This window comes from Poecilia reticulata, linkage group LG4 (assembly GCF_000633615.1).
Source record: "Poecilia reticulata strain Guanapo linkage group LG4, Guppy_female_1.0+MT, whole genome shotgun sequence".
Classification (NCBI taxonomy): domain Eukaryota; kingdom Metazoa; phylum Chordata; class Actinopteri; order Cyprinodontiformes; family Poeciliidae; genus Poecilia; species Poecilia reticulata.
Window position 1 is genome coordinate 17,186,156 of NC_024334.1, and position 22,783 is coordinate 17,208,938.

At 39.4% G+C, this 22,783-nt stretch overlaps 1 protein-coding gene and 1 long non-coding RNA gene across 2 annotated transcripts in view; one reads left to right on the forward strand and one right to left on the reverse strand.

The window, feature by feature from the left end:
- Positions 1 to 16,032, forward strand: part of tprg1 (tumor protein p63 regulated 1) — a 32,790-nt gene extending 16,758 nt beyond the window's left edge. The window contains exons 6-7 of the mRNA XM_008407666.2: positions 9,883 to 10,033; positions 14,896 to 16,032. Coding sequence (XP_008405888.1) covers positions 9,883 to 10,033; positions 14,896 to 15,090 — 346 coding nt within the window. The 3' untranslated portion in view covers positions 15,091 to 16,032. The remainder of the gene's footprint in view (positions 1 to 9,882; positions 10,034 to 14,895) is intronic.
- Positions 16,033 to 17,270: 1,238 nt separating this feature from the next.
- LOC103463933 (uncharacterized) lies at positions 17,271 to 22,245 on the reverse strand. The gene is made up of 2 exons (XR_533556.1): positions 22,204 to 22,245; positions 17,271 to 17,446 (listed from the first exon to the last, which is right to left on the reverse strand). It is a non-coding gene; the product is annotated as an uncharacterized LOC103463933 (long non-coding RNA).
- Positions 22,246 to 22,783: the final 538 nt, after the last annotated feature.

Sequence of the window (22,783 nt, forward strand, 5' to 3'; positions counted from 1 at the left end):
TCTTTAAGGAGACATTTTTTTCCATGTTCTAAGTTAAATAATCTGTCGGCGGTACTTGCGCTTTTTATTAGTATTCAAGAATGATCGACTTAAAACAAGCTCCTATATCTTGCTGGAAAGGTTCTTGCAAGTTAGTTTTATTTATTTATTTCCAAAACTTTATTTATTTTAGTTTTGTAAGTTTTATTTGCACTAGAAGCTAGACAAAAATACTTTGTAAGATTTTGTGTTTTTGCCATGTGGTGTTGCACAAGAAACCTGCAGAGAGAAGAAAATCGTTGCAAAGCCTTGAGAATGCACTCATCCACCAGTGTTGATAAAATTAATATATTCACCTACATTTTGGTCAGAGAAGTTTGAATTTTCTCTAGGTCAGGTCATAATTATATAAACGGGCTTAAATACATTCACTGAAATCATTCAATAAGTCCTGCTGAATGTTGTTTAGGGTCTTGTAAGGACAACACAAAGGTTTATTCATCTCTTGTTTGTGTTTATGATTGCAGCTGGTAGTTTCTCCTAGCTAGCAGAAAAAAGATTTTTCACACAATCCTCTGAACAGTGGGAAAGTTCGAAGAACTTGGTGGACATTGAAAAGCTTTATACAACTTAAAGGGGCAGTTTTATGAAAAATTGCCATTTTAAAGCTTAATATTATCTTATGATGTTAATCCCTCATCAAAAACATACATGGAGTTTTGCTTTGGTTCTTTCATGCATGTTTCAGAAATCCTTTAATCTCTCATAGCAACCATTCAGCTGTGCAAAACAGCTGGGTGGACTTAGCTCCGCCTTCAAGGAGCATCTCTGCCTTCGATTTTCTTTTATAGCAACTAAACGTAACATAGTTACTTGATTGTGGTGTAAAATGGCACCATATGCCTGGAAAACACATCTTGCTGCCCATTTTAAGTCCTCTGGAACCATTTCTAAACAACAACTTTGATTTATTGTCACAATAAATTCCAGCTAAAGATGTTTTTCACTAGTCAATGAAAGTATCATTGACTAATGATATTAGTAGTCAATGATACTAGTGAAAGTGTCATTCACTAGTATCACTGTACGTCTGTATGTCAGTCAGATCAAACATATCTTGAACTATTTGCCCACAGTGACGAGCAGGTTGTTCAGTAAAATCAAAACAAAACTTACAAACCCTGGAATTTTATTTATTTATTGATTTCATATATTCTGATGATGCTTCCTGGTTTCAATATGACTCCAAACCGGATTGCGTTCAAAGATAATGCGTGTTTTTTCTCCAGGCCTGACAAACGCGGACAGATCTCTGATACATGACGCAGATTATAGGCAGAAGTTGCAAAACTTTTAAATTGGCACAAGAATAAATGCAACAGACTTAAAAAAAAATTTATAATGATGGGTCTCACGAGTAAGGAAGTATTTTGATTTGGGAGACCAGAGATGATGATGATTATGAAGGAGCCTGCAGAGAGCAATTAAATCCCAAAGGTTACCCATCCCAAACAACCAGATCAGCTTGTCGAAACCAACATGGGTACAAAAACAGGCTCCACATCTACAAACCTGGAAGAATCACAAAAAAGTTGGTTTAACTGGTCATGTTCCACCTACGCAGCAGTCACAGCGCAAATAGACCCTATAAAAGAAGATAAACTAAATCGGAAAACCAACCCATCGCTGTAGGCTTCCTGAAGTTTCTGCTGTATTTAACTCTTTCCTCTTCGTTTCCTATTAATGTCAAATCAAGCTTGAATTTTTCCAAGGTTTGGTTTGATTGGGTTGAAGAATGTGGAAAGTGGACGCACACTTCTTCTTGTGTAGATTCCGGGGAAAGGCATGAGCTGATGTATGTAAGGGTTTACGCGCGTACACGTTGCTTATAAGTGCAACTTCAACACTGCGATTTAGAGATGGTATCATGACGCCCTGCTGGGGGCTGGGTGTGCTGGCTGAGCTGGTTTCAGTAACCAGAGGTTTTCTTTTTTTTAATTAATATTATTCCTTTTTTCTCCTTCAATTTTTATTTATTTTTTTTACAATGAAACCAAAAGATGTTGGTGTTCATCTTGATGATCTCATCTTTTCATTGGATTGGGTTACCGATAGAAATCAGCCTAAGAGGAGACGTACATTTAAAGTAACTCTGGAGGTGGTGCTGACAAATTAATGTTTTCCAAAGAATCTGAAACCCTTCAGACAGCCCCGGCTAACCTCCACCCTGTTGTTTTTATATCATGAGACCTGCAAGATAAAGCCAGATCCCTATTTTGATTGACTACTACTTTTCTTTACATTTGGCTCATGTCCCATCTAAGACGAGAAGCTGATGACTAATGCTGATCAAGATATTTAGGTGTTAAAATCAGTCTGTTTGCGTACAGAGACATTGGTGAGGACAAAGAAGAGCATAACAACAGAGAAATGGTGGCTTGTTGTGGAGATATTTAGGGCAGCAGGGAATTTCCATGGGAAGGAATGTTGGAGCTGATAAGCAACATAATATGCTGGAGAACAACTTTTCTATTGCATAAACAAACTAGTCTAAAACATCCTTTAACAGTTTACTGCATAATAGAGAACAGAAATGAAGTAGATATTTGTAATGTTTATTGCCCAACATTAAAGTGCCATACAGAGCACAAGCCTAGCTTCTGAGAAATGAAGAAAAAAAAAGCGATGTCCCCATCAGAATTTCTTCTTTCTCAGTACGGAGTCGTTTAGAGTTGAGATTTGCCGATACTTTGTAGCAATCCAATACTTGGTGCCATCATCTAGAATAGTCAAGTAACTATGTCACCTTCAGTTGTTATAAAAGAGTTTATATCAAATATGACTCAAAAGAAATTTTACTTTGTAATTAAGTATCTTGAAATTGGATCTCTGTCTCCTTAAAAACTCCTTCTCTTTCTTAAGCTCCGGCTTCAGGAAGTCATCACAACATGGCTCCTCTATTAACCTTTCAGCAACATTTTACCAGCATTTCACTGAGAAGTAGCTCCTATAATGAGCTCAGTATATGTGCAGTTCCATCAGGTGTTTGCTAATTGCTGCTGGCTAGTCTGAAGGATCTGAGTGTGTGAATAACAGATGGAGGGCTGTTCTGTGAGGCAGAAGCTCAGAGGAGGGGCAGTTGCCTTGAATTTTGCGAGATTGGCGATTGGTCAATACCCAAGAAATCGATCTTATCTACCAATCGTATCGACCTCGGCAAAGGTCTGAAAATCAGCCACTGGTTCCTTTTGCTCTGCATTGAGAGTTTTGACTGACGGATCTGCCCACCAGGTTACGTCTCCATGTGTGTGGTGAACAATAATTACCTCACTGTCTTTAATTTAGTGACTTTATAGCAACTTTTAAGACAAAAAAGATTTATCTCATCATTCTTTATCTCACAAGCATCATTCTAATTTGTCCAGTGTCTTTACCCAGCAGTCATTGGATGACAGTCAGGTTATTCTCTGGTCAGGTCACCACCAGTCCAACGTAACCAAATTGAAACCCTTGCACTTTCTTTTTAATTTTTGTTTTGTTTGCTTTAATAAAATTCATAAACATGTTTTTATTTTTGCCTTACATGTTTTTAAGGATTAAATCCATTTATCAAAACATTCACAGATCCAAAGAAAACCTTTTCACAATCAAAAAAGCACAGAAGGTGGATAAAATCTTCACACACGCTGCTCTCATAACACACATTGTATCACATAATAACACACATCACTGTCCTCATGAGGCATGCTGCTGAAACTTCGGAGCTTGTGGACTCCGGAGCTTTTTCCACGATGGGAATATTTGCCAACTGCCCTGCAGCTATAGCATTACAGTCTCTTTTTGTTTTTTTTCCCAGTAGCACGGTCACATATCTTCATAGGATGCACAAGAAGATATGTAATGAATAATGTAAATAGGCCTTACCCTTTCCTTTTGTTTTTCCAGGTCCCACCTTTCTTCTTATTCTTTTCAGCCTTTTACATCTCGGTGAGTGGATGACTGACAAACCTGCAGGTGCTGTTGAGCAATCGGATCAGATTTGTTTGTGCGCTTTGAAACAACTCGGGACACTTGCCATGACAACTGGAACTTGCTTGATATTTATCTTTTATGTTGACTTAAACGCCTGAAAGACCAGGAAGCAACTTTTCTTCCCTTGGACATAGAACTAGAATTCAATGTTTACTTTGCTTTAAAAAAAGGGTTAGAAACTAACTTTATAGAATAAGTCAGTAGTGGAAGATTTCCTCCAGTTTGACCTCTTGACTTTTTTTTTTTTTTTTCTTCCATTGGGTGTTATTGAGGCGGTCTCTGAAGCCTGCCTTTTTTTCTGATTTCGGTGACTGTATCCAGGTGAGGTGCAGTGAAAGTCCTAACCCCAGCTCTGCTGCATAAATACACGGGGAAACTAGCAAAGCCTCTGGCTGAAAAGCCCAGCCCTGCTCTGCCTGTTTGGGCCGGTCCCTCTCTTGGTGATAGCTTACCTCTGGAATTCAGCAAAGCTTTTTTATATTCCCATTGATTGGACAGAAACAGCAGTACGCGCCTACAAAAGGGGCAGTGTGTGCAAACTCCATCGTCCTCAGCCGCTTTTTGCTGAAATACAATCACTCTTTCAAGCAGAGATTTGCTTTTTGTGTTAGGTTTTTATCTTGTTTGGGGTTTTTGTCAGCCCTCCTTCCTATTCTCTCGGCACTGCATTTACCTTTGGAGGGCAGAGCAGCGAAGGGGGGGTATGAGGGAGAGTCAAAGTGTTCGGCAGCAGCGGCGGTGTCATTCTGAGCGTACTTGTGTAAACAGGGTATGGTGATTGCATTATGATGCAGCCCCTCCCTGCCACCATGACATATCAACAGCTATTGTTTAGCCTCAGGTGTTTAATTCTGGTTGGCAGGAAGCGAGCTGTTGCACAAGGCATGTGGTAAGATTTGCACATCAGCATGACAGGTCATTAGCAAAATCAGAACAGCATTGAGAAATCGCCTGCATTCTGCTTTTATTTGTTTTTGCCAGCTCGTATGAAATCCAGCTGTTATTTCTACTCAGCGTTTGTCACAAAGGCTCTGACCACAAACTAACGGTGGTTACAGTTGTTTATCATCCAGAAATAAATCATATCAAACATCATAACATTTGTATTAGTGACTGGATTTTGGAGAATGTTTGATTAATGGCTCCTAATATATGTGAAGTCCTAATAGCTCTTCTCATATTTTAGGTTTGTGGTAAATTTAATTTCTCTATTAGCAAAAACTAAAAAACAACTTCAGATATATAGAACTGTGAAAACATTTCTGTCCCCCTAAATTGTGATTAACATTTTTGTTCGTTCACTGGTCAAATCAAAAATGAATGAGTCCTGTCTGACGATGTGAAGTAGGCTAAAAGATCTCAAATAGGAACACATCATGCCCATTTATGAACAGACGAGAAATGTTATTGTCGTTTATCCTTCTGGAAAAAGTTACAAAACCATTTCCAAGGTTTTAAAGCCATTACCTACATGTCAAGAAAACATGGAACAGTGGTGAACCTTCCCAGTAGTGACCGGACGACTAAAAATGGCTAAAACTTTAACGGTCCGACAACACAAAATTTCAAAACTTAAAATTTTTATAATTTTGCCAAACATATTATCTCTTTGGTATCAAAACCCACCTCTTCTACTCTACCAACCAAAGAGCTCTTTGTCACATCCAAGTTTGGGAATTGCAGTTGTGGAAATCTCTACAAGAAGGATTCCTTTATAAAATAAGTTGACACCATAAGATTGGGAATTAAGAACTTTGTAGTCTGTTTCTATGAGGGTTGTTTGGCAATAGCAGCGGCGGAAGTGAGCGAAGCCGTTCAGTCCGAGTTGTTCCACGCATCACAGTAATTAAAGTCTGAGCAATAGGACTGTCCAAGACGGTTTATTGCTGGCATTGTTGTCGTTTGGCTCACCACTTCTTTCTTTGCAATGGGTGGATGTTCATTTACAGGGCCCGCAATTTCTGGTAAATTTCATAGCGTAGCTTCCTGTGCAGGCGTGTTGATGCATTATGTTAGGTAATGACCAAATGTTAGCAAATTTTGTAAAATCAGATCTAATCGAGTCCACGCCACAAATAAGTAATTGTTTCTCAATAGTGGAGTGATCAGGCCGTCTGTATGAACAAGGGCTGGTTTTTACCAGGCTAACTTTTAAGATTGTTCAACAAACCATAATCAGGTGATCTTAATATATTGAGATGCATAGCGACAATTCAGCAATGACTGCATGTACTGCTCTTTGTACAGATGGTTTAAGTTTCAGTGGCTGTTGTTAAATCTCAGATGAAAGACTGTATGTAGTTCCATCTAAAATCTTGATATCCTGCCTGTTTTTCACTGATCCACACCCCCTCCCCCACTCTCCTGCCCCCACTCTGTACTCTTGTTCTCACACATGAGAGTGTTGGACCGTGACCCCGGGCCAGCAGTTCTCAATTCTTGGCTCGTGTCTGTGTTGAGCCAAGCATTTACCACTGGCTTGCTCAGATTCACTGGGGATGCAAACCGTTTGAGATGATTTTACAGCTGATGGACATCATGGCTTCTATAATTACTGCTGCCCTAATCGGCAGTCTTAAAGACGAGAGCCTTCCAGAGCTGATTTTAAAAAGAACACTGCTGCAGTTCAGCTCTCAACCCTTGGATTGGTTTTCTCATTAGTGGATGTATCTTTTCATAAGTCAGTGTTGACATGTGTCTCCTTGAAGGGTTGAGGATCGGGCGGCTCTATGTGCTGGCAGACGGAGACGTCTGGACATCAGGACAGTCTCAAGCTCCAATTAATTATTTGGTTAGCAACAACTTTAATAGTTTGTTGGAGATAAATGATGCTGGAGCTCCAAGATAGTTTTTTTTTTTTGTTATATAGCCAGTTTTGATCTAATTTGAAAAGGTTATCCTCTCATGATGGGAATTTGTTTGAAACAAGACTTGTTTTTGCTAGACTTCAAACAATATATTCAGTTCACAAGAAAAGGTGATATGCAATGAAAAGTTCATATGAATGAGTTTTTTTTTGTTTTTTTTTTTACTTTTGTGGTGTTCATGCTTGTCTTAATCTACAGTAGAGCGTGACGGGAATAAGACGGGAACTTTAGCATAATGTACATACATACTTCCTGTGATTGTTGGTGACTAACGTTCGCCAGTTCGTACTGTGATTAGAGATTATTTTAATTAGTAATTTTGCTACTTATTTGATCTTATGCCCCTTCTTTGCTTTTGTTACAGATGTATTTATCAGCAGACTCTGTCAACAAGGTCTAGATTTCTTTTTAGCAGGGGCCAGTTAGGGGCAAAAACTGTAGAAGAGCGGTATACTAAAATAGCAAACCTCCTCACTCCTCTTTATTTTTTACGTTTTTCAAACTTCCTGTGATTATTTCATCTTTGTCCTCATTTATTTCAAGTAGCATTGCTTTTACATTTTGTAGGAGGCTGTTTGAACCTTCATGTGACCCACCACAATTTGAGGCGTGGCCAAGAAAAACTTGCATTCATTTTAGGTCTTGCACGCTTAGATCCCCTGATCACGTTTGACGGGCATACAGTATGTAGAGATTTGCAGGGATCTTGAAGGCATGTAGGTCAGCACCCACATCATTTCGAAGATGAGATCTTTGAATGGTCGGGGTGTGTTTCCACTCCGGTCTTCTGAGGTTTTCATTAAGCTGAGAAAAGATATGACCCTGGGGCTTTTTCATTTGTATTGCAGTATTTACTTTAAAACTAACCGAAGAAAGAGGAGAAGAATGACAAGACCATGAGTGCACTTTAGCTTACTGCTAAGCCTGGCATACATAAGATTGTCTGCATTAAGTATTCACTCAGAAAACGGATCACTTACCTGGTGATGCATACGTGTGTGGGTGTGCAGGTATGATACGGTGACACAGGAATTACATTCTTGCGTAATAGCATCCTTTGACTTTGCATTGTAAGTTTATTCAAAGGATGCATTAAATTGCAACACATGCAAATACATTTCATTTTCAATGGGAATGTAGTTTTCATTTTGCCCAGCTTGTAGCCTAACATGTTTTTTGGTCCATGTTAAGCAGAGGTGGCACAGCTTCCCACAACCCTGGTTTGAGTTAACTTCAGAGTAAAAATGTTTCTCTTTCTTTTAAATTGACCACTAGGGTTGGTACTGATGGCGCTTTCAATCTACCATTAGAGAAGAATCTTGTCTGATTTCAGATGCTCATGAAGGGTGCTGTATTAAACCAATAAACCATACACATGGTCCAAACTTCCCACTAATTGTCACACCAAAGGACTCTCCTTTTCAGCAACATTTTTTTGTAAACCTGACGTTCTTTACTGACATTCATTTGGCATAAACTATTGAAAGTACTCTAAGATTCTTGTTATTCGCTTTGAAATCCTCACTGAGAAACATTTTTTCTTGATGTTCAGCATTCCCCAGTCTGTCCCTCCACATCCCCGGTCACCTCCCTCCACGTCACACTCCACGTCATACCTACACCCCCGGTCACACTCCCGGGGTGTAGGTATGGGGGGCTTGGACAGTCTGCTGGTTTCCATCGTGGAATGAAGAGGACCACCTCTCCTTGGTTTGGGTCTGACTGCCTCTCTGGGGTATCGTTGCCTGGACCTGGGTGTGCAGAGGGCATGTACTGTAGGTGGTGCGAGTGTGTGTACGGCATAAATTCTTGTGTGTCGTTATGTTGGGTGGGAGTGTGTGTGCATGAGGATGGGAACATGTGATTGTGATGTGTGTGTACCTGGTTATGTCAGGTCTTGGGCTGTGTTTCTCCTTGATCATCTCAGACCTCCCACCATATGTGTGATCTATTCCTCCCCTGGTCACACTCCCGGGGCCTCTGTCCACCGATGCTTTGCCGCCTCACTCCAGGTGACCGCCTTGCGGGGCCCGGGCCCCCTGGCTCTGCTGGGCCAAAGACGATACAGTCTTGGGCTGCGGTTGTCTCTAAAAACATCCTGTATTCATTAGTACAGTGTACTTTCCCGTGACGTCTTTGTTACATGTGCGTATGTTTTGTGTTGTGTTTTCTCAGTTGTATTTTTTTCTCTTTCTGCAGGTGTAGATGCAGACTTCTAGGCTGCTTTCTTGTATTCTCTGCATCCTTCTTTCTGTCCTCTATTCTTTTTGCCCCACCTCTCTTCCTTTCTTTTCTGTCTCAGTTGTATTTGATATAAGCCCAAAGCAATTTCTAATAAAGCCTTAAATCTATGTATTTGTATACCAAGTGGAAAAATACAGCAAAAGCTATAATGCTCCGTTTGTGAAAGTAAATCTGTCCTGACAAAATCAGCCTTACTTTGAACCCACAACTTCTGCTGTGTTAAAATTTTACAGCTGCCACATTTTTAACACAGTAAAACAATAGAGTTGGTTTTTTTAGTTAGATCGCAGTTGGATCCTTTTCTAAATTTGTGATGTATGTTTTTTTAAATACTGCGATACAGTAAGACTGTGTTGTTTCTGGTTAAGCATGTCTTACTGTGGGAATCTCATTGTGATTTTCTTTAAATTTTCATGTCTAACTATAAGCCTCCACAGCACTGGAAGCAGCAGTGAAAACTCTTTTATATCTTAGGCAGCCTTGTTCTTTTCACATAATTTCTTGTCCAGAAAACAAAACAAAACAGGAAAAAAAAACAAACAAACATGTTTCCTTCGGATCATCTGGGTGTCTGTTGTAAGCCAGGGAGAGATTGACAGATTGCGCATGGCTCCCAAAGCAAAACAAAAACAAGATGCGCATTCAGTGCCCCAAGTGAGCTGTGACAGGAAGCTGAAAGGCTGGACCAAGTGTCACTAACGCTGACGAAAAAAACAAAACTAAAACGCTTGTGTGTGTGTTTTTTTTTTTTTTTCTCCAGGAGAGACGGGGATGGGGTGCGCATCTACTGGGACCGGCTGAGGGAGCCCACGTTCACCTCCAGGTGGAACCCCTTTGCCAACGACTTCCCCTTCACCACGTTCACTCACCATCCTGTGAGGAACATCGACACCTTGGCTGCTCTCTGTGACGTAGGTGGACTGATGACGGTTTTGCTTTTATAATTATTAGTTTCCGCAGACGCTGTGAGAGAGACATGTTGTTTCTTTTTTTTTTTCCTAATCACAGAACCCATGTACTGGTGCTTCAAGGAATTTAGCCTGTTACAACATTTCTGTTCTTAGAATAGAAAAATGTTCTTCTGGAGTTCTCAGAATAATCCGCAGATGCCTTAGGATTTATTCTATAAAGAAAAAAGATATATTCCTATCAACCCATCCCTCCCAATTTAGTGATTTTCATAGTGAAATGGAAATCCAGACACATTAAGGCTTCAGTTGCATTTTGCTTTCAGCTGCCTTCCTCCAACCCAGGTGTAGGTGTTGTTCTGACATCTCCATGTTTGATGGTGCGGTGGAGTGAGTCAGAACAGAGAAATGACTAACTGGAAAAGGAGCCTCAAAGACGATTTATTTGGAACTGATCATTTTCAACTCTGAGAACTGAGACACACATACACACGCATGCACACACACACCTGGATCCAGGAACGAGCTGCATGATCTAATCTTATGAGTTGGTGCTGAAGGCAAAATACATGAAAACTAATTTGAGTTTCAGAGATTTCACATCTTTATTGAGGATAGGTTGTTTTCAAGACAAACCTTTACGAGAAATATTTGGTCTCATTGCACCCCTAACTGTCATCTAAGTCTTTTTAGAGTTTAGCAGCCATGTGTCATGTCAAATTAGTGACATTAATAAAGCGTACATTATCCAAAATTCTCCCCTTTATATTAATAAATAATAACCAGCATTTGTGCCACTAGTGATTTTCTAGAAACTGAGTTTCAGTTTCTTGTATTGAGCTGCGTTTTTATTTTCACATATTTTTTCTGTTTAAAAATGTGACTGCATGCTCTGATGTTTACCACCGTAACTGTTTACATGGGCAGGGAAATGTTGAAAATCACACGACTGCTTCCTCCTAGTTATGGAATTTGTAAACCTGCTCATTATTCACACTGAAAGCCCATCCCAAATCATCATCATCATCATCATCATAATATTACAGACACAAAAGAAGGCCCATAGTAAAAAGTTAAAACAAACAAAATAAGAAATAGGAAAAAAATAAACATGACACATATTATTCACTGAGTCACAAATAAATGATGACGCAGGCTTAGTTTTAAGACTATGGTGGCATAAACAGTTTAAACAATTCCAATTGTTTATTTTTTTTTTCGAAGTCAGAATTTTGAGAAAAAAGTGAAAATAAGTTTTGTTGTCAGTGACCCTGATCTGCTTCCGTAGAGTTCAGAAGGCATGTACAGATAATTTTCTTGCAATTTGTGAAAAGTTTTTCATGCATTTTAATTTGCGAGACATTTCCAGTGAAGGTGTCAGTCTGAGGACGTCCTTTACATATTTATCCATATTTCTGCCGCTGATTGCCTACCATAACCAACAGAACACATAGCGCTCATGTAATCTCATCATGTTTGAGTCCTTTGCTAAAACCGCTCTGTTTACATCCTGTGGTTCACCTTTTTTATCCAGTTTTAAAACAAAGTAATCTCAAATGGCCGTCTTTCTGGTTTTTGGCCACTTATTCCTACATTTTTAGCCATTGTTCCCCCCCCAAAAAAAGTCCGAACGTCACCTGGGACTGAGAAATATCGGCTGGTAAAATGTTGCCTACCGATCCACCTTACATCCTGGCGCATGTGGAGATCAAACTGTGTGTTACAGCAGGAAATGGTCATGTCGCCTTCCTGCCCCCCTGAGGAGACGAAGTGGGACTTTGTAACAGACCTCAGTACCGAGAACCGTCCACTCTTTTGTCCTGATTCTGAGTTGGTCAGGATTCATGATTCACCATCCGGTTTGTTAAATATTCCATCAAAGCTTCTTTGTTTTGTTTTTGTTTTTGTGCAGCTTTCTGTTCTCCAGCTGCTGGTTTTTAAAAGTCCTGTTTTTGTCTTTTTGTTCAAAGGCGTTCAGTCGTTTTTAAAACGAATGTGGAGTTTCACAACGAATGTAGCCAAGTTTAGATCTGATAAAATGGCGCGTCTTCACACCTTAAGGTGTGGAATTTAAAAGGGAAATTGCTGAACATTACTCAACCTCCTTTTTAAAAGGTGTCATCAGTGATGTTGCAATCAGGAATTTGATCCCGTCTTTGGTTAAAAAAAAGGGAAAAAAAGTTTATTTAAACAGAAACTGATCCTCTACAGCAAGATGCTTTTGAAAACTGTAAATGAGGTGAGGCTGCTTCTAGAAACGATACAATAAACAGTTTAAGTCGGACTAAAACTCAAACTTTTTTCTCCTTGAGGCTAAAGATCCTTTACCTCCACATGTCTGAACCTGATCATTAGTGTGTGTGCGTCGCTACACTATGAGTTATGGACAGATTAAATAGTGTGCCAAGCATCATGTTTGTTTTTACTTTCACCTTTGTTTATTTTATTTGAAAGAATCTCTTTTTTCCCCCCGTGGATCATAACCATACGCCAGCATTAGCTAAAATCTGACGATTTTGTGTCAATAGGACAGTTTTACGTTAAATGCAGTGCCTTAGAGTAGTTGCCATATATAGGAACGCAAACATTTCTAGTGGCTGCCAAAGTGGGAACATCCTTAAAGCTGCAGTATGTAGCTTTTTTTATTTTATTTATTTATTTTAATTATTTGTTCAAAGCTATCCCCATGCTTTGACAATGTGGTGTGAGATAGATAATATGTGGAAAAAATCCAGCTCCTTCCTGAGCTACTATTTTCTATCTGAGGAAATAAAACCCAATCAGAGCCAGGAGGGTCTTAGCGCTGTCAATCAATCTTGTTTACGTGCTGCTAAATATGCTGATGGTGGAGAAACGACTTACTGTAACAGGAAAACCGTTTATCTGCCGACATCAGTGGCTATGCTAACTAGCCTGAACATTAACGACAGGCTCTGCTAGCTGCAGCCCAAACAGAGAGCAAGGGGCAACACGGATGGTGATTGACAGCGCTACGGTCCGCCTCCTGACTGATTGGTTGTTGAAGGTAAAGGAGCTGGTTATTTGTTTTTGTGGTTGTTTCAACAATTGTATACATATATGTATTATAAAAGTAACATATGGCTCATTTTAATATGCCTGATGGTAAAGTCTGTCTCTGCCAGGGAGTGAAACAATCTCCAGTGAAAAGTTGTGATTCAACACTCTGACCTCATTTCCTCATGTCGTGGCGTACAGGTGTGTTTTCTGGGAGGTCAACATAGTTACTGGGTGTAACTCAGCTCCTGTGTAGCACCGAGGTAAATATGCTGCTACTGCTGTGAGGAAAGGATTTAATTACCCCGCTGAGGCAGAAATTACAGTTATGCTTGGCAGCACTTTACGGTTAGGACATAGATGTATGTTGACATACGAGAGTCCCTCAAACAGTTTCCTAATAATGGATATAAAAGCGGTGAACTGCACTGGTCCTCTAAACAAGATAAACTAGAGTTTATCTTGTAAACTCTGTATTTTGTCTCAATTTTTGAAATTATTTCATATTATTGCCCTCAAATAAAGAATGTTATTAATCAGAAATCCAGGGGATCTGCATCCCTGTGTGTGAGGACTGGTAAATCCTTAACATTGGAATATACTGCTTTATTTTACTGATGTGCATCACTCATTTCCATCCATTACACTGGTCAACAGACAAAAAATTATCTGGGGTTTTTCAACTCTTTTAGGGTCATGTTGATGTGCCGAATGCAAAAGTCACTTTGGTTTTCCTCAATCAGGTCAACATTCTGAAATATGGAGCAACATGAGCATCAAAATGCATGACTTGTTCTCACATCTGGATCGATTTCCTGAGGATCAATGAGTGATGAGCAGGAGGAGAGACTCCATCAAGACAGAAAGGAGACGGAGGATTTTACACAATGAAGACATGATTGATGTTCAATTTACATCTACTTACCCTTATCAGGGTTTATTATTCAATTTAGAGAAATCCAAGTTTGTAACATTTAAATACACTCTGTTAGAAAACTTGTTTTCTCCTAAAACCTTTATTGGGTGAGAAATACTAACGGAAATGAACTGACAATGTCACAAAAAATTCAGTCAATTTAGTCAGATCATATTTCTCTAAATCAAGTTCGAATAAAAACCTGACCTGATTGAGAAAAATGGATGTCATTTTTCGATCCAGCAGTGAAAAATAGTTCAAAGTCGGTTGAAAAAACAAAGACAAATTCCAAAAAATATTTTTTGTAACCCAGTGTTTTATCTGTTGGGTTCAGTTATGTCTGGAAAACAAGAACTGAATGACATGTAGAAAATAATGTACTGGGAAAAACTCTAAATCCCAGAATGCCCTGCCTCAACCTAATTGTATTCCCACTTCCAAGGAAGAAGGAGCTTCCCAGTGTGTTTGACATCATGGAAACCTTTTTGGCTTTTCCTGATAATCAAGTGGTGCAGGGTGGCGTGCCAGAGCCGTGGTAGATAGAAAAAAGGAGTATATTTTTGAGGAAAAACCCAGAAATTCTGAGAAAAAAGCTGAATTTCTGATCTTAATCTCAGAATTTGAGTTTATGTCTGAGGGTTGTTCCTTTTTTTTTGCTATCTACAGTGGCACTAATACGCCATCATAGATGATATCCCAATTTGGTCATTTTGATCTAAATTTAAAATGTTAATAAAAGTTTTGGTATTTATTAGTTATTCATAGCCAAATCTATTGTTGCACAACATGTTTAGGCATTTCTGCCTGGATGAATACATGAATGTTCTTGTTTTGGCCCACCAGAACCTTCACCACTTCATTGGATGCATTTAAAACGTTAAAAAGAAATGATGAAAAATCTTAATCTGTGTTAATATTTCTGATCCTTCCTCAGATCCAGGCTTTTTCCGAGAAGCTCAAGGCTGCGGCTGAGAGAGCCCACGTCAGAAAGCCAATTCCTGGGAAAGCCAACGGAGTCCTGGTCCTGCAGCAGCCAATCCACATCGAGGCTTATGTGGGCGCCATGTCCTTCCTCGGAAACCAGAACAAACTGGGCTACTGCATGGCCCGAGGAAACCTAGGATTTTAAACTTGGTGTAACTTTTTCGATGTTTGGGATGTTTTCTCTGATTTTTTTGTTGTTGTTTGTTTTGGTTTGTTTTATTTTTTTAAATCTCAATAGTTAATGGAAACCTTCCAAAAGCAGCTCAAAGATTAGTTTTTGTTTCCTCCTACTGAATGTTGGGTCACCACCGCTCTTCATCCACTGCCGTGTGATTCTCAGAAATATTCCCAGTTTCAGAGCGGTTCTCCTCTGGCTGACGGATCCGCTGCCGCTTTAAAGCAGCTTTCCCCCGCTCCCTTTGCTCCCCAGCGACATGGTAATTCAACTCTTTCGCAACGAGACTCTTTTCTTCCTCCCCCGGTATTTCTGTTAGGAGCTCATTCCCCATGCCATTCCAGCCCTTAGAGATTCACTGGAGCATAGGGGCTCATTTGTCAGCTTAGTTTTTATCATTCTCTGTGTACGTTTGCAGTGCATACAGTTGAGGAATTCCCCTTAGTTTTGTGAGTTTGCAGCTTGGTGCCCATGATTTTTTTCTTTTATTTTTTATGCCTGGTTTGTTTTGTTTCCTCATAAGAATCGGTTTTCCTCTTTTGGGTTCTTCACAGAAAACGGCATCATGCTTCTTCTTTTTTTTTGTTAAACATTTTATTTCCTGGGTTACAGCTGGTTTATCTTAACATTCCAGCCCATGTTTGTTGATTTCTACAGTAGAAGAGCTGATTAAGTCTTTACATGGCAACCAAATAATTCAGCACGGTGTTTATGAAGAATTTAGTGAATACAAAATATCTAATCTGATTAATATTTTGTGGTTTGTGAAATGAGTTAAAGCCAAATCGTTTTTCTTTGTTTTATACACGTGTGTTTGATGGTTATTATATGTACTTGAATGACGAAATGCTCTTGGGAGTAAAGTGAAGAAGCTGTGATTGGGAATGTATCTGAATAAATTATTTTACATGATGTGTATTATTTTCATTGTTCTCTGATCCTAATGCAGGATGGTCATAATCATTGGCTTGTTTCGTGGTGAAAAACACACACAGCCTCCTCCTGTTCTGTTCAGTGTGTTTCAGACTGATGTCCTCCATGTCACGCTGCATTGATGCAGTAACATGCAGAAGGAGCCCCAACCGGGTTCTGAGTCTACAAAAACCGAACATACTTTTCCGAAGCCTGGCATCTTCTGTTATATATATATATATATATATTTTTTTTTTTTTTTTTTTGTCCATTTTATATAAGATTAACAGTTTCTGAGACGCTTCATTATCTGTCATATTTCTATTTGGGATCAATAAAGTATAAATTGAATTGAATTTTTTATCAAATCTGTTACAAGATATAAAGGGTTGAAGTAATTCAGTTTGTGATGAATCTGCTGTATATGACATGAGTTTCACTTTGACATTTAATTTATTTGATTTATTTGACAGGCAACATGAACAGTAATAACCAAAAACTATGAGAAGGTCCTTTGTGCCTGACTGTATCCCAAAATTCATCTTCAGTGCCTCGGAGACACAACTACAAAAACTCAATCATACAATTCTGCAGTTAATGCCTTTTACAGACAGTGCTACTACACACATATGCTACCTAGTTTAACTTTACATTATTCTAATTTTTGAAGATGTACCTGTCATTTGTCGTTTTGTTTATCATGAATCGTGATACATTTCTTGTCGTGAGATTATTTTGATTTCTTGTTGCGATAAATTCCAACTAATTATGTTTTTATAACCCCTAAAACTGTCCGCATTGTCGGAATTGCTTACTATTCTTCTCGATTGTTAGTTCAGTAAAAGTGTATCAATACATTTGAAAATAAGATTAAATGCACTTACTGTCTGCATTTTAGTGATGCAAATCACACTTTTTCTGACTGGTGTCCTAAAGAAGCGTAGCAGAAATGAGAATGTCGTTCGCTTTATTTAGTGTTTGTGGAGCTATACGTGCTGTGCCACTGAGTCACAGCTCTACAGGCGCCTAAAAATGAAGTAATAAATAGTTCTTATCACTTTTATCGTCACAATAGCAGCACAAAACATTACAATAAATGTTTAAGTCCATATCTCCCAACCCTACTGGTCTATACATTAAAAACTATCTGCAGAAAACCTATTTTCATATTCACAAGTACAGCATCAGCTACACAGACAGCAGTCAGTACTGAGAGTACAATTAAACCTGTATATACAGCCAGTGTGGGAAATATTTATTCTAGAAGTCCTACACTTCACATTTTGCGCGTCTCCTGACTGGAGGTTTGTGGATGTTTTGCAGAGTCTTGTTGATCTCCTTAGCAGTCCTCGCCAATCTGCCGGGCCACACAAGGACGCAGCTCATCATGAATTCACCACTGCGTAGTGATGATCTGCAGCATACATACACCATGATGTTTGAAAGATTCAAAAGCTGTAGCTGTAATCAAACTATGCTCTACAGTATCAAAATGGTGTTTAGTCTCCTAAATTAGCTACAGATGTGACTAAAATAGAGCAGAAATCCAGGCGTAACATCCAGAAAGTAAAGTGACGGGGAACTGAGGCATGTAGCTAAACACAAACTTTAAGTATTAAAGTCTTAAAATACATAGAAAATGAAGATCAGAAGAATATATGAAGCAGTAAGGACAAGATTATAACGACATATTGAGCAGTTATCAAAAATAGTAAGTATGAAGCCGATCTTATCCACTGATCTTATCTAGCTTGTGTAAGAATCAACCGCTGTCCTCTTTTGCTCTCCGGTGAGAAAGGTTTGACTGGCAGACCGGATCGCCATGTTATGTCTGCACATTTACAATTAACAATAGTGAGCCCACTGTTGCCACTTCAACAACTTTCTTTCTGCATTGAGAAACATTTCAGGCCAAAAAATTGATATTGGCCAAATTCGGAATCGGCAGGTTAAGCTTTTTAAAAGATCGGTAATCGGCGATCGGCCAGAAAACTGCAATCAGTGCACCCCTATTTTTTACAAGTCCAACTGCTCCAATAAGTGGGGTCAGCTGTTTTACACAGGCTATCCCCCACCCCCAATATGGGATCATAATGCTGCCAACATCGATACTTGCTTTGACACGATTCCCAATCGACAATGACTTGCGTGTTTTTTTATTTTATATTCAAAGACGGCACAAAAGTATTTTTAACTTATCTGTGCACAAAAACGAGCCCCCTGGCTTCATATTTCATTCCTATCAGGAAGTTGTGATTGTTTTGAAGGATTCTGATTGACTGACAGGTTTTAGCTTTGCTCTACACTGCCCCCTGTGGGTTTGGCATGTTTAAAACAACGTGGTGTAATTCAGAGGGTTAGTTTTATTTATTACAAACCTTCTGTGAATTATAAATAGATTGTTCCTCTTTAGGTCCAAAGATGAGACCCGGCGGCTACGCGAGTACAATCGGACTGAATTTTGCCAATATTTCATCTTGTTTTCATTAGACAAAAATCTCAATCACGGTTTTAGTCGTGTATTTTTATGTAGATTATATTCGGGAGGGAAGAAAAAAGTTTTTAAAGAAAAGTTTGACCAAATATTTTTCTCCATAAATGTACACCCAGTGGCTGTGGCTAGAAAACAAGCCCAGATCATCAGCCCTCCCCCTCCGTACAAAGACAGTTGTTTTTTGCTGACATTATGGTCAGATACATTTGACACCTTGGACTCATCTGCCTAAAGGAAACCCCTCTGGAGCTCTTGTGGTTTGATCTGGTTGTACCTTTTAGTCTTGCTCTCATGTTCCTGATGAGGAGAAAACAAATCCTGCTGCCAATAGTTTCAAACAAGCCGAACTTGTTCTGTCTGACTGTAACTTGTCATGAATCTGAACATTTTCGTTGTGTCAACTGAGCCCTGAAGAGTCTCAGATGTAGTTCTTGAGTGTTTTTGCACGGTGATCAATTTGGATGAATTTTATTCTGGTGTTGAGATCGGCAACTGTTTAAAATGTACGTGTGAAACTCCTGCTGTGTATTTTTTTTAAAACTGAAATGACAGACAAATAGGAGACTGAAAGAAAAAGGGAAAAAAAGGTTGTTGGACCTAAAATCAAAATCATTAAGCTGATACACATCAAATGTTGATCAGAGTTCCAGTTTTTATGAATCAAAGGCAACTCAACCAGGTGGATTTTAAAGGAACTCAGTGTTTCAGCTGTTTTGCAGTTTTCTGGAAGTTTGTTCCAGATTTATGGTGCATAGAAGCTGAATGCTGCTTCTCCATGTCTGGTTCTGGTTCTGGGGATGCAGAGCAGAACCAGAACCAGAAGATATGAAGGGTCTAAAAAGTTGATGCAACAACAGCAGATCTTTAAAGTATTTTGGTGCTAAACAATTGGAAGATTTATAAACCAACACCAATATTTTAAAGTCTATTCTCTGAGCTGCAGGGATCCAGTGGAAAAACTTTAGAACTGGGTGATGTGCTCCATCTGACTGGTTTTAGTCAGAACGCCAGCGACAGCGTTCTGCATCAGCTGCAGCTGGAGGATTGATTTTTTTAGGTAAACCTGTGAGGACAATGTTCCAGTAATCACTGCAACGAAAGATAAATGAATGGATGAGCTCCGCTGAATCTTGCGGAGACATTTGTCCTTTAATCCTGGTGACAGAAGGCTGATTTTGTAACTACCTTTATGTGACTCTGAAGATTCAGGCCTGGAGCAGAAACTGATCACCTACCAAATTTTAACAATCAGCGTAGCTAATCCTTTATTTCAATGATCTCGCGATGGAAACTTGTCTCCCTAGAATCGCCCTTGTGTGCGTTTATTCAACAGTCGCGTTGAGATGACGAGAAAACAGAAAATGAACCAAAATGCTCCGACTATCAGAAGACGAGGTTAAGCGGGAAGTTACCCAGCAGTCTGTGCAGCTGTGATTCTTCAAGGTAAATTATAAGGCCAGGTTCGGCACCCTTTGGTTTCACGTATCATCATGACCCGAGGGTCGGAAAGGGTTAAAGCGTTTCCTCCCAGAACGAGGACGTGTCTCCGTGTCTCGGTGTCTCCCTGACGGAGCGGCTCTGGCCCGGAGCGAAGCGCCTCATTCATGTTTCTGCTCTTTCAGGTGGAAAAGGTGATCAGAAAACAGGATTAGCATGCGGATAAATGGATGCTCGTGAAGTTTCTCACCCGACAACAGTCGTTCTAGAGCGTGTGCTTTTATTTTGTTTCCATGGAAACTGCTTTGACCTTTTTCTTTAAGTTTTTTTTTTTTTTTTTTTTTTTACTCTGCAATCACCATGACTTTATCTTTCTGCTGTGAGTGCAGGAGGGAAACGAAGCATGTGGCCTCGCCTGTGCGCCGTTGCTTTCTTTTAACGCCACAGTTGGGGATGAATAGGAACTAGCGCCAGTTCAGATGTGCGTGCAGGATACAGCAGGGCGTGTTACTGAGAATGATTTACCCTTTGTCCTCGCGTGATCTTTTTTCTTTTCTTTTCTTTTCTTTTTTTTTTCTAGATCATTATGTTTGGCCCCGAAGGTAGAACAACTGAGTTAGAGCTCTGCTTTGCTCTGTAAGATTTACATGACAGTTGGGAACCGGCGGATAAGACGGGACATAAAAGTGCGATTACCGCAGAGTGAGAGGACGGCGACCACGAAGTGACCACAAACACAGTCATGGCAGAAAAGGACGATAAAGCGAGAATAAATAAATGGAAAATCACTATTTAAAAAAATTCTGAAATAAGCCACAAATTTAATTTTAGTGATCTTAAAATGAACTGTAGTCTAAAACGTCATGTTCAAACCTACATTAAAATAGGTTTTCAATTAGCATAGCTTTAATGTAGGGACAATCCTCATATTTCTAATCAGAATAAGTTACTGAGTTTTGAAATAATACTAGTAATACAAGCTAAGTGAAAGAACTTAGTGACATTTTGAGAGTTATTTAGAGATCTGAGAAATAAAACATTAAACCACTTTTTAATGAGCTGCTGCTTTCAACCATGTGTGGATGAAGCTGCACTTGGTTAACCTGGCCAAGATAAATGAGCTTTAGTGCAACTGCATTCCTTTCTGCAAAGGTAGGCTGTTGCCTTGGGCTAGACAATATGTGTACTTAGCTTCATTTTTTTTTTCTCCACCCAGTACAGCATCAAAGAAATTAACTCGCAGTTTGTGGTTATTAAATGACACTGGTGAATACAAGAAAAACAAGCCAGTGTAAAACAACCTTAAAGAGATACTTTTAGGAAAAGTGAGGTTCTGCGAAAAGGGTCCAAGTGGTTACTATCTTACCTGCAGCAGGGTTCTTTATTCATTATAAATTCACATTAATCTGTCCCAAGGCTGAAGCTACAAATACATGGGCTTCTCTTGTAGAACTTAGAAGCCCATGTATTTAATTTTGATCAAATCTTGATATTAGGGTTTAATTTTTTTATTTATTTATTTTTTCTAATTTTAGATTACACTTTATTTGCATTTATTTTGGTTCTGACTTCTGTTTGGAGCAGGAAATTTCAGTAAAATGTGGCACGAGTAGGGCTGTATAAATAAATCGATTCGGCGATATATATCGATATTTTCCGCCCTAGGAAGGTATCGATTTTTCATCCGCGAGTATCGATCCGTTAAACCATAGGGGTCCATAGCCTTATAGCTCTTTTAACGTCTAGTTTGTTACGGCGTAGCAGCAAGACTCCTCCCTCAGTCTCACTTTCAACTTGAGCTTAAAGTGCATATTATAAACTACACAGCAGTTTTTAAATTGTCTTAATAGGCCAAGTATAACCGGAGTTATGCTAAAATTAGCAAACCATATTTTTCCGAATGTCAGAGAAATGTCAAAAGCGCCGCCATTCTCCTGCTTTTCCGATTATGTGCGAGGGAATGAGCTTCCAAACGTACAAAACAAAACGAAACATTAGATTTCTGTGTTTTTGGAAATGTAAAATCTTCAATAAATAACGATGGGCTGTATTTTGTTGCTGAGAAACAAAGTAAAGTTGAGCAAGTAACCGTGAAAAGAGAAGCGGAAAGGAGCAGCGGCGCGAACGGAGCAGCTGCAAAAGCAGTGAGATCGCGAAATTAATGCAAATTTCGACTGGTAGCATTCACTTCGTAATTGGTTTTTAGCTTAGCGGTTTCTGTTCTGTATATCGAGGATTACCTGAAGAATGAACATGGGTTGATAACATCCGAAGCGGGCGCGCAGCGGCGCTGTGTTTTCAGCAGGAAGACGAAGAGGAAAAACCCGCAGCCGGAATCCGCGGCGCAGTGAGGATTTCCATGGTAACAATGGCTGATCGATCAGTCTTATTAGCAACAGACTAAGAGTATCAGAGACTGAGAGAACAATGAGATCCTGGCAGTCTGAGAGGCAGCTACTCAGAGATCCAAGCAGGGGATTAGCGGCGCTGCGTAGCTGCAGGGAGTCGATCACTACGGGGTGAGGCGGAGCCACTACTTTAGCAGCTAGTAGTAAACAGCTTACAGCCACGGATAACTCCGGGAATCAAGGTAGAAAAGCCTTTTCCCCATAGTCCAAAAGACTGCATTTGTGGCTGCATTTTTACTCCAAAATGCAGCCACAGTGTCCAAAAGAAAAAACATAAGTGCAATCATTTGCATATTGAGAGTCTACAGAGGCTGATAATCTCCCCACTCTGCTCCTGGATTACCGTTTAAACTTTTGAGTTTTATGTCAAATCGACATAAATTAAATGACAGAAACTAATTCTCTCACTGCA